General features: G+C 46.1%; 3 protein-coding genes and 1 non-coding gene across 6 annotated transcripts in view; 3 read left to right on the forward strand and 1 right to left on the reverse strand.

The window, feature by feature from the left end:
• The window catches only part of igf2bp2a (insulin-like growth factor 2 mRNA binding protein 2a), a 36,897-nt gene extending 25,817 nt beyond the window's left edge, over nt 1–11,080 (forward strand). For all 3 annotated transcript variants that reach the window (XM_040200589.2, XM_040200592.2, XM_040200591.2), the window contains exons 8-16: nt 493–615; nt 2,038–2,173; nt 3,714–3,851; nt 4,331–4,399; nt 4,939–5,061; nt 5,529–5,603; nt 5,754–5,885; nt 6,082–6,195; nt 6,484–11,080. In XM_040200589.2, coding sequence (XP_040056523.2) covers nt 493–615; nt 2,038–2,173; nt 3,714–3,851; nt 4,331–4,399; nt 4,939–5,061; nt 5,529–5,603; nt 5,754–5,885; nt 6,082–6,195; nt 6,484–6,582 — 1,009 coding nt within the window. In that variant the 3' untranslated portion in view covers nt 6,583–11,080. The remainder of the gene's footprint in view (nt 1–492; nt 616–2,037; nt 2,174–3,713; nt 3,852–4,330; nt 4,400–4,938; nt 5,062–5,528; nt 5,604–5,753; nt 5,886–6,081; nt 6,196–6,483) is intronic.
• Nucleotides 1,054–1,164, forward strand: trnal-uaa (transfer RNA leucine (anticodon UAA)). Its single transcript has 2 exons — nt 1,054–1,091; nt 1,119–1,164. It is a non-coding gene; the product is annotated as a tRNA-Leu (tRNA).
• Nucleotide 11,081: 1 nt separating the features above from the next.
• Nucleotides 11,082–14,430, reverse strand: tmem41aa (transmembrane protein 41aa). The gene is made up of 5 exons (XM_040200594.2): nt 13,477–14,430; nt 13,142–13,292; nt 12,599–12,760; nt 12,120–12,258; nt 11,082–11,858 (listed from the first exon to the last, which is right to left on the reverse strand). Exons 1-5 carry the CDS (start codon nt 13,629–13,631, stop codon nt 11,638–11,640), a joined length of 828 nt encoding a protein of 275 aa, XP_040056528.2. The 5' UTR covers nt 13,632–14,430; the 3' UTR covers nt 11,082–11,637.
• ehhadh (enoyl-CoA, hydratase/3-hydroxyacyl CoA dehydrogenase) lies at nt 14,364–22,387 on the forward strand. The gene is made up of 7 exons (XM_040200588.2): nt 14,364–14,702; nt 15,309–15,412; nt 15,556–15,725; nt 15,896–16,007; nt 16,489–16,593; nt 18,801–19,142; nt 20,688–22,387. Exons 1-7 carry the CDS (start codon nt 14,629–14,631, stop codon nt 21,938–21,940), a joined length of 2,160 nt encoding a protein of 719 aa, XP_040056522.2. The 5' UTR covers nt 14,364–14,628; the 3' UTR covers nt 21,941–22,387.
• Nucleotides 22,388–22,913: the final 526 nt, after the last annotated feature.

The raw sequence follows: 22,913 nt of genomic DNA on the forward strand, positions 1-22,913 counted from the left end.
TTACCTTCAAAGAAAAGCTCAAATTGATCCAAATAGTATATTATATTATATTCTAAAAATACATTGTCATATCATAAATGAGTATTCAGACCATCAGTCTACATCAGTCTACAAAACACACAATCGAGAAATCTGAATTAGTTTTAGCCAAAGCCCTTGATGCCCACCAACCTCAACAGCAAGGAGAAGAAAATGAATCCACTGTGAGACCCTTCAACACTGCATACAAGTCCTGAATATGCAAAAATATGTTTGCAAAATGTGATTCTAGTCTGTTCTTCTCTTCTCCGATTACCCAAAGCTTTGGTTGTTGCAACAGTTCTGTGTTCACTGTAAACTGACGTATTAGTGTCTCCTTACAGCAGGAAATAAATTGCTGGTTTCTTAACATTTGTGGTGAGCGGTCCAGATTCACGCAACCTCAGTGACACTCCTCAGCATTTACCTTCTGTTACCTGAGAGCTCAGTGTGTGTGTGTCTGCGTGTGTCTAGGACGGAGGACATCCCTCTGAAGATCCTCGCCCACAACAGCCTGGTGGGCCGGCTGATTGGGAAGGAGGGCCGCAACCTGAAGAAGATTGAGGAGGAGACAGGGACCAAGATAGGCATCTCCTCGTAAGTCGCCGCTCCTGCCTTTCTCTCTCTCTCTCACACACACACACACACACACACACACACACACACACACACTCTACAGGCTGCCATTCCAACTTTTCCACCCCATTCTAAAAAACATGCTCATCAACCACTTGGCATGTGATTCCACTTAAGCGAGTTGTTTGAGACAGAAATGTGAATTGTAGCTTACACACTGGTGTCAGAGCGCTGGTGATCCCCCCCCCCCCGTTTAACGGGCCGTGTTCACAGACCTTTGTTCATTTGGGGCTAATGAATTGCCTGCGTCTGTGTGAGCTCTGGGCAGAGAGGTAATGAGAGGAGGAGAGGGTCCTTTTGAAAAGAGGCGATCGGCACATTCAACATTATTGGTCATGTGATGTTCGCGTCCTCCACCCACGCCGACGAGAGAATAGATCGTCTCTGCTTTCAGAGGATGTCAGGGTGGCCGAGTGGTCTAAGGCGCCAGACTTAAGGATCGGCTCTGTCCGCAGTGAAGAGACTTCTGGTCTCCAATTGGAGGTGTGGGTTCGAACCCCACTTTTGACATGTGTTTACCGTCTTCTTCCCTGAGCAAGACACCTAACCCCTAATTGCTCCCTGGGCAAAATGTAAAAAGCCATGGTTTTAAAGTGTAACAAACCTGTAGATTAGCTCATTATTTGCCACATACGGTGCAGAGGATTGATGAATCTATTTGATCTCTTCTCATCTCTACTGATGTTCACATCCTGACCTTGAGATGGGCAGAGCAGTTGTTTGAAGAGCGAAGCCTTCGCATGCAGATGTGTTTACCTGTCATCGGGAGTGCAATGCTAAAGCTGCAAAGAGCGCTGAGTTATGTGTTCTGTAGCGTGTCTCTGGAGGAGTACTGCCATCTTACTCCGGGCAAAGAAACCGCTAAATTGATGGCGTGGGGTTCAAAATATGTCTGTGTTTCCCATTTATTTAATTAGGAAGTTATTACCAATATCCAACCTCTTAAGTTGTGTGAACACGCATGTTTTTTATTGCGGCTGGGAGGTTTTTCTGAATGCTGGGATGATGCAATGTGTACGGGGTGCTTTTGAAACCCCATCGTGCTGCATTGTGGGAAGCAATTTGGATTGTACAATCCGCTGCCTCAGTTTTCATTATCCCTTTGTCCTCTTCTGTGTCCTCCAACTTAATGCAAAACTGAAGCAAAACTGTTTGCTGGAAAGAAGGAGGAAAAAAAAAAGTAATGTTACTTCTTGGTGGAGATGACGCAGCCTTCAACAACACTTAAGTTGGATAAACACAAAGACGGGAAATGCAATTAAAATCTGCTCAGTCACATCCAAGCCTGTCAGGAAATGCACAACGTGAGTGTTCCTGCCCTCTGTATTTGTAGTTCCACATACATATTTATGTTTGTGTGTCTGTGTGCATTTTCCCTCTCAGGTTACAAGAATTAACCCTTTACAACCCCGAGAGGACCATCATGGTGAAGGGCAGCTTGGAGGCGAGTTGTAAAGCCGAGGTGGAGATCATGAAGAAACTGAGGGAAGCCTACGAGAACGACATCGCTGCTGTAAACGTAAGCCAAGCTCAAAGGTCACCATCTGCAGGCCTTCCTCGGCGTTTGACTCGCGCAGACTGACACGTGAACAACGCCGTGGTGACACGCGGCGGGGGGGGGGGGGCTCATATCGCCTCCCCATTCAGTTACCACCGGCGTTAGTAATACCAGCTGTCGTCTGCTTGGTAAACGGATCACAGTAAACGATAGCTGAATGGCTCATCACTGAGTCTTTGACTACAGCGTACGTCTGTGTGTGTGTGTGTTTCACGCAGCCTCTGACTCACGCTCGCTTGCCCGCTGCGCACGCGTCTGTGTGTGTGTGTGTGTGTGTGTGTGTGTGTGTGTGTGTTCCTGCTGTGGCACACTGCGCTTCCCAGTATCCATGTGATATGCGCAGGCCGCTCTCTCCCTCTGCCCCGATGACATCACCGGTGATGATATCACACTCCCCTATAACACGGGGACGGCCGCTGCGTTCGCCGTAATGAGGCTGCGCGCGATGAGCAGCAGTTACTCAGAGCTGAGATCGAAACTATCTGCTTTTTTTTTTCTCTCGCCGTGGCGCGTTTTGACCGGACCATTATTGGCTCAGAAATAATCAGGAGAAGTGCCTGGCAGCGGGCGGTTAAATCGTCCCGGCAGGGGAGAAGCGGCGGCACCTGTCGGGCCCGAGCGGCGTCTCTACGGTGAGCGGTGAGGGCCATCTAGTGAGACACTGTGGATATTACACAAAGCGCACCGGGAACAAGGAAGTGAGCGGCGGCCTCATGTCTCGTGTCAAAACACGGAATAACTGACTTTGACTTTGAGGGAGAAATGTTTTTGTCGCGCCACCACGTTTCCTTGTGGTGGTCAAGTAGCTTTTTAAATACTTCATTCTCCCTTAAGAAGGAGGATCATTTGATCCTTCGCTTTATCCGGTACATGATTTGTTTAGAAAAGTGACAAAATACACAAATAAAATACACTTGACTATCAGTCAAGGAACAGTTAAGAAAACAAGCAATTAGCTGTTAATATCATTATTAATCCGCTAATTATTTTCTTAATTCATTATGTTCAAATAATAGCTTGTTTTGTCTGAACAACAATCAAATCCCAATAAATTTGATTCAGTTTACAGCAAAGTAGCATTTGCTTATAATGAAGAAACTAAAAACACTCATTTTAATATTATTGGATTATCATAGTTGTTACTGTCCATCTTCTTTCTTATCTCACAGTTGATAGAGATAAAATCATGAAAATTGGAATTTGGATTCATTTAGAGGACTTTTTTTATACTTTAAAAATAAAAGAGACCCATTTCCCTCATATTTGTCTTTCATCATTTATTTGCAGTAGGCGTTGTGCTGACTGCAATGATTTGCTTTTTCTGTTAGTCATTAGTCAGCATCTTCATGCAAAAGGAAATACCACAGCTCTGTTTAATGGCGTGTGCTCCTCACAATATCAGCATGTTTTTTCTTTAGAAAATTAGCCTTAATTCAATTCTCATGTATTTTCTTGTAGCCTTCAACTAGTGGTTACAATCTGCCCGTCTTCTTGTGCACAGCAACAGTCCAACCTGATCCCAGGCTTGAACCTGAACGCTCTGGGCATCTTCTCCTCTGGTTTGCCGGTTCTGCCCCCGGCTGCTGGACCACGTGGAGCAGCGCCCCCTATGGCGCCAGCGGGGTACAACCCATTCTTTGTGAGTATGATCTTTTCTTTTTTTTTTTAAACCTCTGCACACAGACATAAATAACGGTGAAAAACGCTGAGACGCTTTGAAGCTCTTCTTTTAGAACGACCATGCACAGCTCCTTTTGACCCCGATAAAGTGATTGGTTTCCAGCACATGGTAAACCACTTCCCGCCGGAGTACCATAGTGTTGACTCAGGTCTTCCTGCATAATGTTGAACACAACAAAGTTAGAACCCGCCAGAATTCCCCTGTCTTTCCCAGAGATGAGTCAGTTTCATCTTTAAAACAAAGTCCTGACTCACTGCCTGTGAGGCTGTGTGCAAGAACGTATTTGTGTGCTTTGTAGTCACGGAGGTCAACGTGGGACTCACGGTGAGTTAATGCCCTGAATTCCCCCTTGTGAGAGCTCGAGTTGAGTGTGTGTGTGTGTGCGCGTGTCGGTTTAACGTGCCATCTGAACGGCCTGCTTGTCACTTCACTTTCAGAGTCACTCTTCACATCTCAGTGGCCTGTACGGCGTCCCTCCAGCGAGTGCCATCACCCACCAGCACTCAGTATGTACCAGTCAATGTTGCCTTGGTGATCAAAGACATGACCACAGATCTTTTGTTTTTTTTTGTTAAGCTACATTAATGTGTTTTTATAGTTGAAAGCACGTTTTTTTGCAAAGAAAATGATGTTTAAAAAAAACGTGGAAAGGACTGGCTCCACAGAACAAGAGAAAGATATAAAACTGATGGATGGGGGACATAAATAAGAGACCATAAGAACCTCTCAGTCAGCGGCTATGTTGAGTGAGTCAAGCATTCCTCACCCAGTCACCAGAACACCACAAATATTTCTGAAGGGAGACTTTCTAGCCAAGAGTTGTCCAGGACTTCATAAAAAAATCACTTCATAAACCCTGAGTACATGAGTGTTGCCATGCTAAGAAAAACATAAGGTAACCCTCGGCCTGAATAGGAAATATTCCGCTCAAACCCAGCGGGCTGTTTACTCAAAGTGAAGTTCGGCTTTCCTTGCCCCAGTCAGTGGCAGAGTTTCGTGAACGTGTACTGAAACATCTGGGTTTTTTGTTTTTTTTTTCCTCCAGCAACAGGCTCCAGAACAGGAGGTTGTCTACCTCTTTATTCCAACTCAGGCGGTCGGGGCCTTGATCGGCAAGAAAGGCCAGCACATCAAACAACTCGCCCACTTCGCCGGAGCTTCCATCAAAGTGGGTTGGAGACTTTTGATTCGCGGGGGGGGGCAAAGAGGTCAAACCGCGTCTGATCAGCACGCGGCGCGTCCTCAGGAGCTTCACGCGGAGGGTGACGGTGACACAGACCACAGCCGAGGATGTTAGATATTTACGGGCAAAAAAAAGGAGAAGGCTGATAAGATGAGCGTCGCGGTGTGGTGATATTGAACAGCTGGTCATGGAATTGTCATAATTTAGTTTAAAGTTAAATATTTGTAGGAATTACACGACTTCTCAGATATTTCAGTGGTTAAATGCATAAAATGATCAGTAAAAGATCTCCATCTTTTGGACACATTTCGTAACCATTCTCTGTGTGTGTGTGTGTGTGTGTGTGTGTGTGTGTGTGTGTGTGTGTGTGTGTGTGTGTGTGTGTGTGTGTGTGTGTGTGTGTGTGTGTGTGTGTGTGTGTGTGTGTGTGTGTGTGTGTGTGTGTGTCTCAGATTGCTCCAGCTGAGGGCCCAGATGTTTCTGAAAGGATGGTTGTCATTACTGGAACCCCGGAGTCTCAGTTCAAGGTAATAAATAAATGAGTCCATAGACATGCAATCAAATGTAATTATTTAACACAACATGGAACCCTTTTCAAGGTAAAATAGCTACTTGAATTATTATTTACTATTATAAAATAGCTACTTAAAGCTACTTGAATTATTCCTCTATTCCAGGCCCAAGGTCGGATATTTGGGAAGCTGAAAGAGGAGAACTTCTTCTCAGCAAAGGAGGAGGTCAAACTGGAGACGCACATCAAGGTCCCCTCTACTGCAGCTGGCAGGGTCATTGGTAAAGGCGGAAAAACAGTGAGTACACGCTTCAACTGAGCGGCGTTACGGTCGAGGATGGAAAAGAAGGTTTCATCAACTTGCGTGGCGTTAACAATAAGCATCGGACTTTATTGGCTTGGTTTTGGGGAAAAGGGCGTTTCAGTTCACCTCGGTGAGTAATGCGTGTTTGCCGGAGGTGAAATTCAAAGCAAGATGATGACTTTTCTTACAGGTGAACGAGCTGCAGAACCTTACAAGTGCTGAAGTCATCGTACCGCGGGACCAAACTCCAGACGAGAACGACGAGGTCTTTGTGAAAATCAGCGGGCATTTCTTTGCCAGCCAGGTACGCTGTGCCTTGTTAAATACCGAACACTGGTTTAGTTTGAATGTTTCACAGCAACTTCCTTGAGCAGCTGCGTGCCGTCCGATCACAGAAAGTATGTGGATGAATGTTTCTCCTTTCTGTCATCGGGGCGTCATCTGACATCATGTGGTCATTCCTGCTTACTGCACTTTGGTGCACCTTGTTGTAATTTCACTGCACAAATTGGAATGTTAAGGCAATATTTCCCGAACACCTTGTCAGGTGTTAATTAACCCCTTGTTCCGCGTGTGACGTCCCTCCCAACAGACCGCGCAGAGAAAGATCCGGGAGATCATCCAGCAGGTCAAACAGCAGGAACAGAAGCACCAGCAGGGCGGCGCCGTGTCACCGCACCACTCCAAGTGACCGGGGCGGGGGCGCGGCTCCATCGGGCGCCAGTCAATGAATGTAGCCCCTCCCAAACGAACAGAGAACTACCCAGACAAAAGGGCCGAGGCCAAGGGGGGGACGTGCAGGGGGAGACCAGCAGCACCGGGATCAAAACCAAAGAACTTCACCAGGGGGGAAAACGAGTGAGAGCCAAAGGCCGAGGGTATCGCGTGCACTGCCAGCCCCGCGAGAGCAGATTGAGCGGAGAGAAATCGTACGGATGTGATATAACAGTAAAAGACCAAAAAAAAAAAAAAAATCTACTAGGTGGAAATGGCAGAGAAATTGGCCCCTGCGGTTCTCACAGATAAAAAAAGGTAAACAGGAAATAGTATACTGCCCTGCATAACGTTATCTCTTTAGCTGGACTAACATAGGCCTAACCAACTGATAAAGCATCGGCCTTATCTTTGACTATTATTTTGGTTTAGAACGACAGCGAGTGACAATGGACACCTTCTCTCACAAGAGTTTGAGATATTCAGATTGCAAAGTGGATTGTCCTTAGCAGTATTAACACACCGTAGATGCGTATATTGATACACACTTTGGGTATGCACTGTTGTTTTTCTCTCAAAATGGCAGTACAACTTGGTGTAGTCTTTAATGTGATTACTTGTTCTAGAAAACGATATGCGTGACAGTCACATGAAGCAGTTCCCCTTGTTTGTTCACATTATAGGCCACTGAAATCAAAAGGAGATAAACCCTTTATAAGTAAATATGGTGAATGGGTCTTTGTAAGCAGCCTGTGTGCCAACGAAAAGATAACGTCCCTTCGAAACGTCTCTCACTATTCCTATCTGATGCTTCTTTTTTTTTTGTCTTCTTTTCTGCTAATTCTTGCTTCTTTTTCTCATCACTCTCTCTCATTTGGCATGTTTTTTTTTTAATATTTTTTTTTAATTGGATGAAATATTTGTTGTCCAAGAAACGCTTTTCTTTCCCCCCGTAGCCTTTTGATAACATTGAACAGACTGCCACTTTCACTCGACGGAGCCAAATCACAACAGAGGGATTGTTATCACTCCTCCGCGATGTGCAGCAGACCAAATCTGCATTCTCGTTGTAATCCTGATATAAAAAAAAAAATCCAAAGGATGTCTCCGTCGGCATTCCCCTCAATGACCAGAGAAAAAAAAATCGTCTTAAAACAACAACAACAAAGGTATGAACCTTTGCTCTCCCAACAGGCGACTAGTCATTTTGAATGTGTACCGCCACACGCTTCGCCTTATGAGAACCTCTTCGAGGGCCGACACAACATGCGAGCTGAGGGGCCCCAGACCCCCAGCTGTGTGTGAGTGGCAGTGAGGGAACGGTTTGGGGCAGAGGTCGGGCACCGGGAGGAACCGCGTGACCTGTGGTACCAACCGCGGCCACGAGCCCTCTCTCGTCAGGGAGCTTTCGAAAGCGGCGTGACAGCTGTGAATGTACAATATGCAGCCTTTTTTTTAATTTTATTTTTTTAGATCGTTCGCTGCCCCCCCACGCCGAGTCCAGCTGGCCGGCCCGAGAGGCACAGATTGTCACCGTCGTCGTCGCTCTCGCTCTTCTGTTAACTTTTCCTCTTGTGTTTCTTTGTTGTTTTTGGCGAGCTGGACACGCGGGTCCTGGTGTCCCTTTGTGCGTTACTTTGGAGACCGTGGAAGCTTGTTGCCTTATTTTGTCACCCGTCACCCATCAGCTTCATCTTCCAGACAAAGTTATTGCCAATACGCACAGCTTCCTGCGTGTGTGTGTGTGTGTGTGTGCGCGAGCGTGTGCGCATGTTTGTGTATATATATATAAAAAGAGAGAGTAATATTTATGAATCTATTTTTTTTCCTATTTTGTGATGAGAGCTATTGATAAGAACTAAAAAGAAAACCAAGTCCTTTTTTTTTTTTTGCTCCTCAGTGGGACACTGCCATATTATTTTGAAGGGAAGTGTTTATTTTCTTGAAAACTAGACTATGAATAATAATAATACAACTAAAACCTGAAAAATAGGAGAACAGTAAAGTGAACCACCACGTTAACGTTGGTCAGGATGTGAACAGTGCGCATGTCAGTATTGTGATCTACCTCAGGCTTCAGGGTACCTCAGTCCAATCTTTCATTTCCCCCTTTTTTTCCCCACATTTGTATGCCTTGTTAACTGATCATTTGGGCGTTTTTATTTTCCTTTTTTAATGGGGGAAGAAAAAGGAACAACACAAAAGATCTACAGTAGGCGATTCACTAAACTCTTCAGGTCCAGCCAACTAGTGAAACTTTGCAAAGCGTAGTGAACTCTGTTGGACTGTCCTCGCCTGGGCGCCATGCGTCTCCATCTTAAGGACACACGTCAAAAGCATTATTGCTAGAGAGGGATGAGGAGCGGGATGTGAGGGGTACACGCCTGCCCGAAGTGGTTCTGCATGTGGATGTTGTGTACTGATCAAACCATCAAAGACAAACGACAAAAAAAAAGGTACAAATCAAACCGAAAACAACTGTACCTCCAGGTTATTATTATTTTTTTTAGACTTTTGAAGAACACAATGAAGTTCCTTCACTTGCGGGGGAAAACATTTTTTTTAACAACCCAATTCAATCTTACCAGCTCTTTTTGATAACAGCATTCTCTGGGGTTTGGATTTGACAACAAAAAAAAAAAAAAGAAAGCTGCAACAACACGGCGAGGGGACTCCTGAAAACCTCCCCGTCGTCTGTGTAGAATGTAGAACAACTCTAGTGGTGGATACGTCACTGTGTACGGTGACTGTATCCCTGTCAACACGTACAGTGGAGTCACACGTGGATGCGTCATTTTCCGTCTCTCCACAACGGTGATCGGCCTGCGTTGTGCGAGATCGCCGGAGATTTTCCTCCGAGCGGTCTCCTCGCCCCCCTGCGGAGTAGGTGTTTTTTGTTCTTGTGCTGTACATTTCAGAATTACCTCTCAGAATCCAAGGCTGACGTTAGCTACTAAAATCGATGTAGGGCAAAGTAATTAAATGTATGAACAATAAAAGTTTAGTTTATCTTTCGAGCTCTTGGCTCTTGTCCTCGGATGACTCGGATCATCCTCGTCCCACTGAACACGAGACTATCAGTGCTCAAAATAAACCTACAAGGTCTATCAAACTCACACAATGCCTGAGGCCGCTTCAGCGAGCCTCCCCACAGCCGGCACGGTACCTCACACTGACGACGACGATGATGGCTCACCGGACCAGGTTCAGACCGGACCCAGGTGATCGCAGCACGGTGCTGCTGCTCCGGTTCACCGTAGTGGGGCACGTTGAGATAATGGCTTTTCACGGTAGCACTGGATATCCTAGTTTGTTTGGACTTGTCGGTAGTAGCTTCATAGGGCGGTTTGACGGTTTTGGGGCGCTTTCCTTGCATTGCAGAGGACTCTCCAGACCTCTGTTGCTCTTGTGTTTTCGGCTCTTTTTACACAGCGAGGTTTTGGTGCAGGTTTTGGTCGGGCTGGTTTGGTTTCCCCGTGGCGCTGGCAGCACAGCGTCCCGGTTGTTGAGACATCCGTTAGCCGACCGCAACCCGAGGCAAAACTCGTCAAGATGACAGTAACTTTTTATTTTTTATTTTACTTCCAAGGATTGGTGTTTCTAGGTTTTGTGGGGTGTTGCTAGACATTAATATTCAGTACCAGAAAATCACAAATACACACTTCACTGTGCTGTGTTGTTAGTCATATAACATGGTGGTTTGATAGCTTAGTTTTTTTTTCTCCTGTTGATCTGGTTTTCTCGTCATTGACACTGATTTAATAATGTAGTCTGTGCCGTAGCTGCGATTCTTTGCTTTAATTTTCATTCCTTTTTAGATCACTACCAATAATACTAGCGGTTCAAATGTGATTTGAAACAGATCCTAGCTAGGAGTTTTAACAATTTTTAATCAAAATTGCAAAATAAATAAATCTGACATGCAAGGAAGGAAGGTTGACAGATTATCCAGGTCTGATTTATATTTTTTAAAAGCTGATAAAATCTTGTTCTGCGTTTGCATCGGAGCAGAAAAAGAGGGCATTCAACAACGATCAGAAAACCACAGCTGAGAAAAAGTGTAGTTAACTCTGTTAAGAACCGCAGCAGTGTTTTTTGTACTGTCTTGTTGTTAAATGGGGAAACACAAAGCATAGCATGAGACTGTTGTAGGCGATCCAGTACGTACACTCTATATAGCACCACACTCTCAGTAGTGGTTTTACATGGATCCATTTCTTAACTGCATTTCACCATTTGGGAGATTCCTTTTGTTACAACCCTCAAGTCCTACATTTCCCACGGACCTGCAGGTCCCAAACACCTCAAGGTAATTGGTGACTGTGCGCCGGACAGACATTTGATCCCTTTTGAGTCCATCTGCTGGATCCATTGCCTTTCTGGTAACAGCCATGCTGTTGTTTTGAGTTGTGAGAGAACTGTATTGCTGAGCAACCTGGATCTGAGCAATAAAGAATATTTGAAAAAAAAAAAAAGTTTCTTCATGTTTACCATTTTATTATAATATTTTAAAGTTCAATTAAAAAAAATGGCACGTCATTTGTGATCTGAGACGATATAAATGTAAACAGCACTTAAAATATTGAATTTACAGAAAGCTAACCCACAGGGAAATCACATTTAAAATAGAACCACAACTGTACAAAAGACACACGTAATAAGTGTGCTGCCAACCCCATACAGTTACAAAAAGTATTCGCACAGATCTTTAAAAATAGGAATCATCCATCCACATTAAAGGAGAAGTCTGTCACATTAACTCCCATTACGGAGGTTGAAGATTTAAACCATCACCGCATGACACAGTGACACGATGGCATTTTAAACACTAGCTGTTTACATCTCGAACCTCTCAGAGCTGATTGTCCCTTTCTGCACATTCATACTTACAAATCAACGTCACATGTACACATGCTGTGCCCATAGACATCATGGCACAGAAACACCAACATTTGGTTAGACAGAATACTTCAAATCCCAGAAAAACACATCCACTTCTTAAGGGTGGAGGGTGCTACATCCCCGGGACAAATCACTGGACCTTCTTATCCGCGACGGACCCGTTCTGCGATTGGACGTCCGCTTTGAGGCGCTTCTGACTCAAGCGTCGGATAAGCGCGCCGGGCAGCAGGGCCACGCAGGCGATGGCCAGCAGCTGCAGCAGCCTGTCCCGGGAGAACAGGTCGTCCAACGACGTCAACTCGGACAGCATGACGCCCGTCTGCACACAGATGAAGTTGTACGGCAGGAGGCCTGCGAAAGCAGAGCAAAACCCTGGTTGGACAGATATGCTGAGCTTTGTTTTTGCAGAATTTGCAGTTAAAAAAATGCTTGATGAATACCTTTTAAATCTCCAAAAGGCACGTAATGTAAACATGTCTCACAATTTAGAATTGAAAGCAGATTTAAAGGGACAACAGAGGAACATGCTCTGTGTCGTTTTGATTCAGTGAGTGCGCGTTTGATAAATGCGTCATCGCACGGTTTAAAGGTCAGCCGATGACCTGCGCTCACCGATGAAGACCGAGCCGAAGAAGAAGGTGATGGGGATGTTGACAATCGGGGCGCACATGTTCAGGAACCAGTTGGGAGTCATGGGAAAGAATCTCAGGAAGAGCAGAAAGAAAAACAAACTGTCCTGGTTCTCCTCAACCTGGGAGGTAAAGAGGAGAGGTTGTAAAATGACCTTCGTAGGGACGGCAGGTTACGTCACTCCACTTTCTGATACAATAACAACTACCTTGTTATAGCAGAATCAGGAGGGTTCGGGTGAGTAACACTGGCAATATTAGTACATAACACATCACGGGGGAAGCAATGAAACCTGCATGGGATTTTCTTTATGTTATGTTCTGTTTTAATGAAATCTATTTGGAAACGTTTGTATGTACTGTATTGTCTTTATCTGTAGTTTGTTGTACTTGAGAGACAAACTGCTGAACTGAAAACTAATTTACTTTCAAACCCGACGCGGATGGGGGTGATATTTTTACCTTCCTCTGTAGCATGGAGACTTTATCGGGGAAGAGGCTGATGATGTAGCGCTTTCCGAAAGCCTTGGACAGGAGGTAGCACATGGTGGAGCCCACAGTGGTGAGCACAGAGGCTAGCAGCAGTCCTTGATAGGGTCCAAATATAGCACCTGCTAAAATGTTCTACACAACAACATACGGAGAGGGCCCGGGTTAATAGACATCACCAATATGAGTGACCTGCACGTTAACTAGCAGAGGTCTCTTCGCTGTGCTGCAGAGGAGGATTGAAGGAATGTATCCGGGGACAGAAAAACTGTCACAAAAGCCTTAGATCGCCGATACAAAGACAAAGTCTGTCATCCCTTTTGTTGTTTGATCTAGCGGAATATTTTAATCCCCTGCAGGACGTCTGAAGAGACATTTCACTAAAGTGATCCTCCCATGCAGGTCTACTTTCTTTCACACCCACCAGACACAAGAATTTTCTAGCCAATTGTAATCAATGTGTCATCTGAACAGAGAGCCCTTTGAACTGTATTTTTTGTTTTGTTTTACGCTTACCAGAAGCGTGGACCCAGGAATGGCAAAGGACTGCTTGTAGAGATATGCACTGCAGAAGAGGAGCAGAACATATCCAGTGTGCTCCGTCTTGTAGAACTGCAGCAGCTCAGCCAGCTCCCTCAGCTCCTCCAGGTCCGATGGGAACTTCAACCTGCAGGAACAAATCTGTCACATCATCCAACATCTTAAACAGAGCGCAGCGTAAATAACTGCTCAGTTAGAGCGGATCCCAGGTAGAAGTGCGAGTGGAGGAGAGACGGGTGAACTAATAACCCAGAAATGTAACGTTAACTAAGTTGCACGGTGGGCAGCGGAGAGCCACTAGCGTCCCTCACCTGCTGGGTGGCTGGGACTCCTCCGTCTCCTCATGACGTCCCTCGGCGGGCGGAGGAGGACGTCGCCGCGGTGCGGCCGGCAGGTACAGCGACAGATAATACAGGTACACGCTGGCTGCGACGACCACCGCGATCAGTCCGACAAGCGAGCGCATATTCTCCCCCCCCGGCTTTGACCACCAGGACGCGGGCTTCGGCTCCTTGTTGCCGGCGAGCGAAGCAAACGGCCGGATCTTCTTCTTTGCGGTTGACCTCGACGGTGTTACGTCACTGCCCCCTAGTGGGAGGAGTCAGAGCTACCGGGTTCCGTTTATATTATGATGTTAAAAATTGATCTGCGACCACCAAGCCAAGTTAAGTGAATAAAAAAAAAGGGGGCGGGGAAGTTGTTGCCATCACATGTATGTGTCTGTTGGCAGACACATACATAAAATAAAGAAAAACAGAAAGAGTGACTGGGTGTAGACAAACACTTTTAACACTTTAACACAGATAATTTAATGCAAAATGGGGCACACAATAAACAACGGCAACAAAACAAAGCCCACGAGAACAAGCAAAAGTATAGGGGCAATAAGGCCCTTTCTTTCTCAATCAAAATCAACCCTACCAAATACAGTCAAAAGTCCAAAGTTCGTTGAACGAATATCTCCATATTCACTATGTTCGATCTTGAAAATTAAAAATAACACATTGGAACTATAGGTGGAATAATTATACTGGGAAAGACATATCGGAAACTCTGCTAATATGGATTATTAACACTATAAAATCTTTAAAGTTGTTTTCCTTCCCCAGTCGACGTGGAGTAGTCTGAGAACGAGGACGCACGTGGGCGGTCCGACGGATGGGAGGCGGGGCTAAGGCAAACGCTACTGCGCATGCTCAGTGGGCCCAGTCATCCGGGTATTTCACAATCTATTTTCATTCTCGGAAGTTGGAACTTTTTTTTAGCTTCATGCGCCATTGAGCAACTTTCACGGGAACGAACGTGGCGCCATCTTTGACACCGTGTAGTTCTGATTGTGCGTCCATGCTATCACGTGATCAAAGATTGACAGACGTAATGCTGCGTTGACAGAGTGTCGTTACAAAGTTCCGTCTCCGTAGCTGAAAGAACCGCGATACGGTGTAGTGGGACTAGTAGGAGCGATGGCTCAATATACTCGCGCATCGGGGTTTGTTGGCGTAATTACCCTCCAGAATCCGCCTGTTAACGCACTCAGGTGAGCTGAAGTCAAAAAGAAGCCTGGAGACCTTGTTTAATGCAAATTGTTTTTTAAAAACATGTGCAAATGTTACAATTGACCGCAAATCCGTATGTTGTGTTTTAGAGATGCAAAAACCTTTCCGAACGCACTTTTTAAGAAAGAGAACAACATAATTTCTAAATACAATAGAAAAAAATCCCTGTTTTGCCAGATTGTTGAGGTCATAGGAAGAGCTTTCTCAAATCAAGGACTTGGTTGGCTTAAATACTGAACTTAATATTATATGTCATAGTATTGTTATGGCACTGTCAGATACTTCTAACCTTGAATTCTCTAAGTATATTTTGCAGAGAATCCTTCTGCAGGACTTTCACTTGTAGTATTATGGGATACAGCAAAGTCTGATCACCTGGTCAATGATCTACTGCAGGAGCGACGGGGTTGAAGTTCTGACCATCTCTGCCCAATTTTACTGAAACGTATTGTATTCATTGTCCTATTCGGCACAATGAATGTATTTATGGCGAAGAAGGGCTCTAGTAGACATTTCTGTAATGTTCCTTAAGCATAACCAACAATTTAAGGGGGATAAAGGTGAACTTGTCTTCTTTTTATATACAGTGCGGTGGTGAGACAGGCGATTGTAGACACGGTGAAGATAGCTCTCAGTGACCCAAAGGTGAAGTCTGTGGTCATCTGTGGCCAGAATGGAAACTTCTGCGGAGGTATGGAGGGTTTTTTTTCTTTTCAAAAAATATTCTAACTTTAAACCCTTAAAATCCTCAACATCCACAAGCAGACATCTTCATGGAATCCCAATTACAATGCAACCCTGTTAACCGCGTAAATTCAATCTTTTGCACAACAGGGGCAGACATTAAGGAGTTTGGGGGAGAAATGACCGGACCGCCACTGATACCGATTATCCACGCCATCGAGGCCGCCAACAAGCCGATGGTGGCGGCCATAGAGGGGAACGCTTTAGGTGGAGGCCTCGAGCTGGCACTTGGCTGCCATTATCGAATCGCACACTCTAAAGTTAGTCCGTGCTTCCTCACTGCGTGACTGACGTAGTAATACGTCACATGCACTGCGAAAGTATTCCATGTAACAATCGGTGTGCTATATATTTGAAAGCTGTCTATGATTGTCATGAACCCCCCCCACTGATCGGCACGTCCCATTCATCAAACTTTGTGTCCTTTCAGGCCAGACTGGGTCTTCCAGAGGTGACTCTGGGTCTGCTGCCAGCTGCAGGAGGCAGCCAACGGCTGCCGAGGCTCATCGGGGTCCCAGATGCCTTAGACCTCATCACCACAGGTAGCAAAGACAGATTAACCTTGCAGGACCATCAATACTTCATAGTAGAAATTTGAAAATGTATCAATTCAGATACAAGGAAGTATCAATAGATATATTGTGATCACTTTTCCTTCCAGGGTTGTTTGCGCACCCATGTTTTGTCGTGTTTCAGTTGAGCTTCATGCAGGCTTAACCTTGTTCTGAAAACTCATTATTAAGCTGAACGGCACTGTTGGTTGTAAATCAACCTGAGATGTGGAGACTGGTAGTGTACTCTGATGACCAGCAGAGGTCAGCATGTGTTCAGTTTTACCGCGCTCGCTTTCGCAGAAGTGTGAATCACCGCCGTTTTCACAACAAATACATCCAGATCGTAATTCTTCCTCATTTCAAAGATTCTAACAGGGGATTCTCAAGTGCCTGGAAGGCTCGTCCTACCGTATTTTAATAATCTGAAATGCCACATGTCACTCTGATCGACCTTCGATGCCCTTCACAGGACGCATCGTAACGGCCGCCGAGGCCCTGCGACTCGGCATTGTGGAGCAGGTGACTGAGCACAACACCGTTGACGCAGCTGTGAAGTTTGCCCTGAGTGTTGCAGGTGAGCAGCAGAAAAAAAAAATCCACTCCCTTCTTCACGGGTTTTAAAAAACGGGAAGCAGAGAACACGGCAGGCGCGTCCTCCACCGCGGAAGACATGAATGTTTCATGGCTCTGTCAGATGTGCTCCGACGTCTTCACTGCTTTTGCTGTATTATTCAGAAGGTGAAAAGGGACAAACTTTCCTAGAATATTAATAACCGCCCCTCACCATTCATTTTTGGGGATGGAGATTGCTCCATGTGCGAGCATGAGACTCGTCAACCCACTGGATGGATGCTAAAGTGTGCCACGTCCCTACAGCTCAGGAGCAATGATTTCTCAGTCTGTGTAAAGACAAACCGTTCACATGCACGACTGCTACATTATAATGCTGAGGGAGTATTAGTGGGCGCGACTGAAACAAGATGTCGTTTTTTATTTTTTTTATTTTTTTTTAGCTAATGCTTTTCTTTTAGCTTCCTTTTCAACCATTGGCAAAAAAGTAAATATGCATATTTCCCACAAATGTCTAAACTATTCCGGTAATTGGTATTGTGAACTAATAGGCATACCTCCCAATCTGGCGTTTGGTTTAGTATGTTTACGTCGTCCGATTACACCAGTGGCTGGAGTCACTTGTTTAGTCTTGTCTTTGCAGAGCCACACAAAAGTGTTACATGCACGTTACAGTTTTTTTTGTGACAATATTTTAGGGAGCCAGTAAGTCTCCGGGACAACCTGCGAAACATTTCATAACCAAAAGACAATTGAAGTGTTTTGCTTTTTACAAATGCGCCCCCCCCCCCCCCCCCCATCTCCACTCCCACTGCCAAGATGACTATGAGTGGGTGAGCAAGTGAGCGTTTGTAACACCGAGGCTCCGAGTGAGTCACACAGAGAGGCCAAAACCACACACATGGTGGGAGATTTTAGGAGATGGGACTGAAATCCACGGAGACCTCTGGGTTCTCCAGTACTGATTATCAGGCGTGTTGAATCAGGACAGGAAACGTCTGTCTAAATGTTCAAACTAAACGTGCGACTGTTGGTGACATTGAGACGCAGCGGTTTGGTCTGTCACGTCCATAGATGCGAACATGAAGCGCTGCACAGCAGTGAAGCTGGCACATGGGTGCATGGAGCCGGAGGCCTTTGCATTTGTGCACGCAGACACACACACACCACAGATTCAAGTCTCTGCTCGTGACGAGATTAACGTTTTCGCCCCAGTAGTCGCAGCATCTGCCCGCCACATCTGTCAGGACGACCAGGCTTTCCACCCGCTGCACAACAAATCCATCGACGCAGCTCAAACATTTGCAGCTTAACCGCTGGAATAATGCCCTCCTGAAGTCCGCTGGTATCCCATTGCTCTGTCACATGCCGGTTGACTAAACTGAATGTACTTTTAACGGAACATTTTATTCATTCATTCTTCAGCGCGAATTGATTCTGACTTTTTTGTTGGCAAAATTATAAGTAACAAAAATGGGAGACAACCGATCACGTATGGCTGCTGTTCCCCTTTTAAGCTTTGCCACGGTGACCCAGATTCTGGCCTCGACCCTCGGATGAGTGTAATTCAGTGGAGCTGTTAAGGATTCTGACCACTGGCTCGTGTAAGAGGGGACATAAATGGGTATTACGATGCTTTTAACAACGTTTTAGCACAGTGGCCTTCTTCATTCTCATTGTTTGCAGGCTATTATCTCAGCAGGCAGGTTTGTAAGATCCAATGTCATGTAGTTCCACCTTGTAATGGTGGAACTACATGACCTTGTAAGTGTTGTACGGTTGCTCTCAGGCCCAAGAATTCCAGATATTCATCCCTTTGCACTTAGAGTTAGAGGTATAACTATTTAACCTAGAACCAAATTTGGTGAAAGTTAACAGTAATAGCGCATTGGCACCGGAGTCCATCCAATTATGCTGGAAATGGTCTTTCAAATCGTTCTGCCCATATAAGCTACTGGGGTATTTTGTGATTGAGGGGCCAATTATTCCTAGACTGAGTGCTGGTTGAGAAATAGGACATGGAGAGGGGGAAAAAGCTGTATTACTGGAACCTAGGGAGCGCTTTTCATTTTAGAAAATACAATTCTGCTAGTGAGGACAAAAAAATATCCTTTAGAGTACATTTTATGATGTACTTTTCACAAACTCGGAGGACTAAGTAAAAAGGCAATTCCTCAGGAGCCATGTTTTCCTCCCATGTTTCTATTTCAGGTCAGCCCCTGGACGCCCGCCGTATAAGTACTTTTCCGTGTCCCCGGCCGCCTGATTCGGATGCTTTGTTTGAGGAGGCGATGCGGAAGGTGCGAGGCAGTGCCCGTGGAGCTATGGCGCCGGTCGCGTGTGTCCAGGCGGTGCGGGCGGCCGCCACCCTGCCGTACGAGCGGGGCATGGAGCGGGAGAAGGAGCTGATGGCCACTCTCTTCACCTCAGGCCAGGCCCGTGCCCTGCAGTATGTGTTCTTTGCTCAGAGAGCCGTGGGCAGGTGGAGTATGCCCAGTGGAGCCGGATGGGATACGAGCAAGCCCAGGCCCGTAAATAAAGCAGCTGTCATTGGTAAGAGCTGTGGACTTTTAATCTCTCTTCCGTACGCACAAGCGCATTCACTCATTCAAGCTATCTGTGTGGCTTTTCCAAAATTTGTGTTGCCTATGAAAACTAAACCCTGGTTTATAGTTTGGCTGAGTGTAGATGGATGAACCCGCTCTTCCCTGCAGCGAGGATTGGCTGCATGACAATCTGGATATGTGAAGCTCTGCAGCTTGTGCATTAATCTTGCATTGGTTTGGACAAACTTTATGCTCCCAGGCTAAAACTATTTACAGCCTATCCTTATGTAGAGTGCCCAGATGGTATAATTCTGTGATATAAGCTTGTATATACTGTAATTTGTCTTGATTAGACTGATACAGTGATGTGCGGCGATGCCAGGCTAGGCACTCCGTTATGAAAGTCCGATTACCTCATTTATTGTTTAGGCTAACACGTCAAAACGATATAACGTCAAGTCCATATCAAGAAATTTCTGATCTCGATGACGTATTGGGCGTCACTCTTGGTGTCAGCGAGGAGCACGTCTACGACTGAGTCGATCAGATCACCTCGTATTCTGTGAGATGTTCCAGAAACTGCAGTAGACGTACGTAGATGTCTAGCCGACCTCTCGTCTCTCTCTCAGATAGCACATCCAGCAACTCAATGTAATTGCCGCTATTACTGAAGCTAGCGCTTTTATCATTGCCACCAAAAGCAAGCTCTTGCTTTTCAAGGAAGCAGGTCGCATTTATCAGATCCTTCGATACCTCTCGATTTTCTTTTACCTTTTTTTATCGTAGCAGGTTAAATTCAGCCTCCTTTGCTCGTCAAGTGCAAGGTCGATCCGAGATTTGCCAAAGGATTTCACCGTGATTTGACACTAGAATTGAGCTGACAACATTTCATGCTTGGTTAAAGCTGTGCCATGGTTGTTTAAATCACAGCATCCCATTGAAGTACAAACAATCTGACTCGTTGAAAAAAGCAGGCAGGTATAGCGGTTCTCCAGAAACTGCACAGCCACATAGTCTGTTTGAAACAATCAGTTTCTGTTTTTTAGCCCCTTTGCTGCAGTAAGCGATTATGCTTAAAATGTAGCTGGTGTAGTGACGTTAGCGGCGCAAATGTCCGGTAATGTCTTGATTTTAATTGGTCCATGTTTGATATGTTACGTAGATGATTACTAGCATAACATATGTACCTGCATTATTGTGCTTTTTGCCGTTGTTGAAGAATACAGGATCGAAGTTGCTCGCCCAACATTGTTTTTTTGCTTGTCCTCCCCAATGAATGGACAGTAAAACCACTGCTTATTCTACTTATTCTTTTGTATTTGACTTGCGTAACTGCTACCTTTTGTCATTGTAACGTCTAAACAATTGGAATACACATATTGCGTGTATAAATCACAAGAATAAACGGTAAAATACAAGTTTATTAAATTATTTTGGCAGGGTAGGCCGTGCCCCGTTTGCCAACCCAGGCTGCACGTCTCTGCTGTGACATGTATGACTTGCGACTCTGGGGTAATACTTCTGTGGTTGCCATGTGATCTTGTCTTCAAAGGTCTCGGCACCATGGGGAGAGGCATAACGGTGGCCCTGGCTCAGACGGGGTTGTCCGTGGTTGCCGTTGAGACCCAGGAGAAGCAGTTGATGGAGGCAAAGCAGGCAGTCACTAGCATGCTGGAGCGAGGAGCTAAGAGGCGCGGGGCGGCTCCCGCGCTCGATCGAATCAGTTACAGCCGCAACATCCAGGCCGTAGCAGACGTCGACCTGGTCATCGAGGCTGTGTTCGAGGACATGGCCCTGAAGTTGGAGGTATTCCGGCAGCTGTCTGCTTTTTGCAAACCAGGAACTCTCTTGTGCACCAACACTTCTGCCCTCGACGTGGACGAGCTGGCCCGCGGAACCCCTAATCCGGAGCTGGTGGTCGGGATGCACTTCTTCGCCCCCGCCCACGTCATGAAGCTCCTCGAGGTGGTGTACGGGAAACGGTCCTCTCCCCAAGCAGTCGCCACTGCCATGCAGCTGGGAAAGAAAATGGGCAAAGCCAGTGTGGCAGTTGGCAACTGCAGGGGCTTTGTGGGGAACCGCATGCTGAGGCTGTACGTCGAGCAGGCTTTCTTCCTGCTGGAGGAGGGCGCCACACCGGAGTTGGTAGATGGAGCGCTGGAGGAGTTTGGTTTTCCCATGGGTGTGTTCAGAATGTCCGACCTCTCCGGGCTCGACGTGGGCTGGAGAACCAGGAAGGCAGCCGGCCAAGCGCAGCCTGGCGAGGCATCAGGGCAATCGGCTAGAATACGAAATGGCTCCAGGTACAGTCCCATTGGAGACCTGGTCTGCGAGCAAGGACGGTTTGGCCAAAAAACTGGCCGGGGCTGGTACCAGTATGACAAACCCGGCAGTCGGGTGGCCAGGTCCGACCCCTGGCTGCACAGCTTTCTGGAGCAGTACCGAGCCCGGCACGGCCTGGTGGCACGCAGCATAGACCGCCAGGAGGTGCTGGAGCGCTGCCTCTACGCCCTCGTCAACGAGGGCTTCCGCATCCTGGAGGACGGAATCGCCGCCGGACCCGAAGACATCGACGTCATCTATGTGTTTGGCTACGGCTGGCCCGGGCACCGGGGAGGTCCCATGTTCTACGCCAGCACGGTGGGGCTGCCGAAGGTCCTGGAGAGGCTGGAGCACTACCACCAGGCTCACCCTGACGTGCCCGACCTGCAGCCCTGCGGCCTCCTCCGGCGGCTGGTGGCCAGTGGCAGCCCACCTGTCCACAGGTGGAGGGAAGTCATCAAGAAACTCCATAGCCAGCTTTAAATCTCAAACATCTCAGCTTTAATCTCTTTTAACAATGAGGGTCTTGTACTGTGATAAGCGGTCAATGAAATACAATTATATTGTGCTTTACAATAAAGCTGACGTAGTGATATTTCTTATATATAATGTGATTTATGGGTGGAATAGTTGCCATATCAGTATCCACCTGTATTTAAATGGTGGGTCAAAGCACCGGACAATATACTTCAACATGAAAAGCTGCAGCGATTGGATGTCTTATGTGGATGTGAATTAGATGCATTAGATGTGCACATGTATCCAAAATGGTAAATCAATGTGTTGCAGAATAAATAAACTACACTGAAATACAATGATGTTTTGTAATTAAATCAGATTTAATAAACGTACTCCTATTGTATGAAATATGTCATAATGATCCTATAAATCTACCCTCTGATGCCTCAATAAAGCCCGGTTATGGCTTCATGTGTTTTCTGTCCCGTTTGTGTGAATCTGGTTCACATCCGAGTAATTCTGGCTTGTGTTTCTGCTCTGGAGTAGATTCATTCAAACGTCGGGTTTCTTTTTTTTTCTGACTCGGGACTTGGGTGACAGCGGAAAGCTCAACATGCTAAACTGCTTTCATATAAATGAAATGCTCACTCTCTAAAGACGTCCCCCACCTCGGCAGCGAGTAGATCACGGGGTCGCCATCCAGCGGTTGACGCCCCCAAAATCAGCAGCTGGATAAACCATTATGACGCTCCATTGTGTCTGCAAATACAACCAAATAAAACCATTTCCGATCGTATGGCTGTTTAACAGCAGCCCAATACGAGGCCACGAAAAAAGAGCAGGATGTACGAATAGACACGAGATGCTACCAAGATTATATAATGAGCATCTCTTCAGGATTCACACAGCGGCGTTCAAGTTGCTCCATCAGATCGAGACCCCGCTGTTTTGAAGTTATGAAAGGGGCCGATTGAAGTGTGTGTGTGTGTGTGTGTGT

This window comes from Gasterosteus aculeatus, chromosome 16 (genome assembly GCF_964276395.1).
Source record: "Gasterosteus aculeatus chromosome 16, fGasAcu3.hap1.1, whole genome shotgun sequence".
NCBI classification, from domain to species: domain Eukaryota; kingdom Metazoa; phylum Chordata; class Actinopteri; order Perciformes; family Gasterosteidae; genus Gasterosteus; species Gasterosteus aculeatus.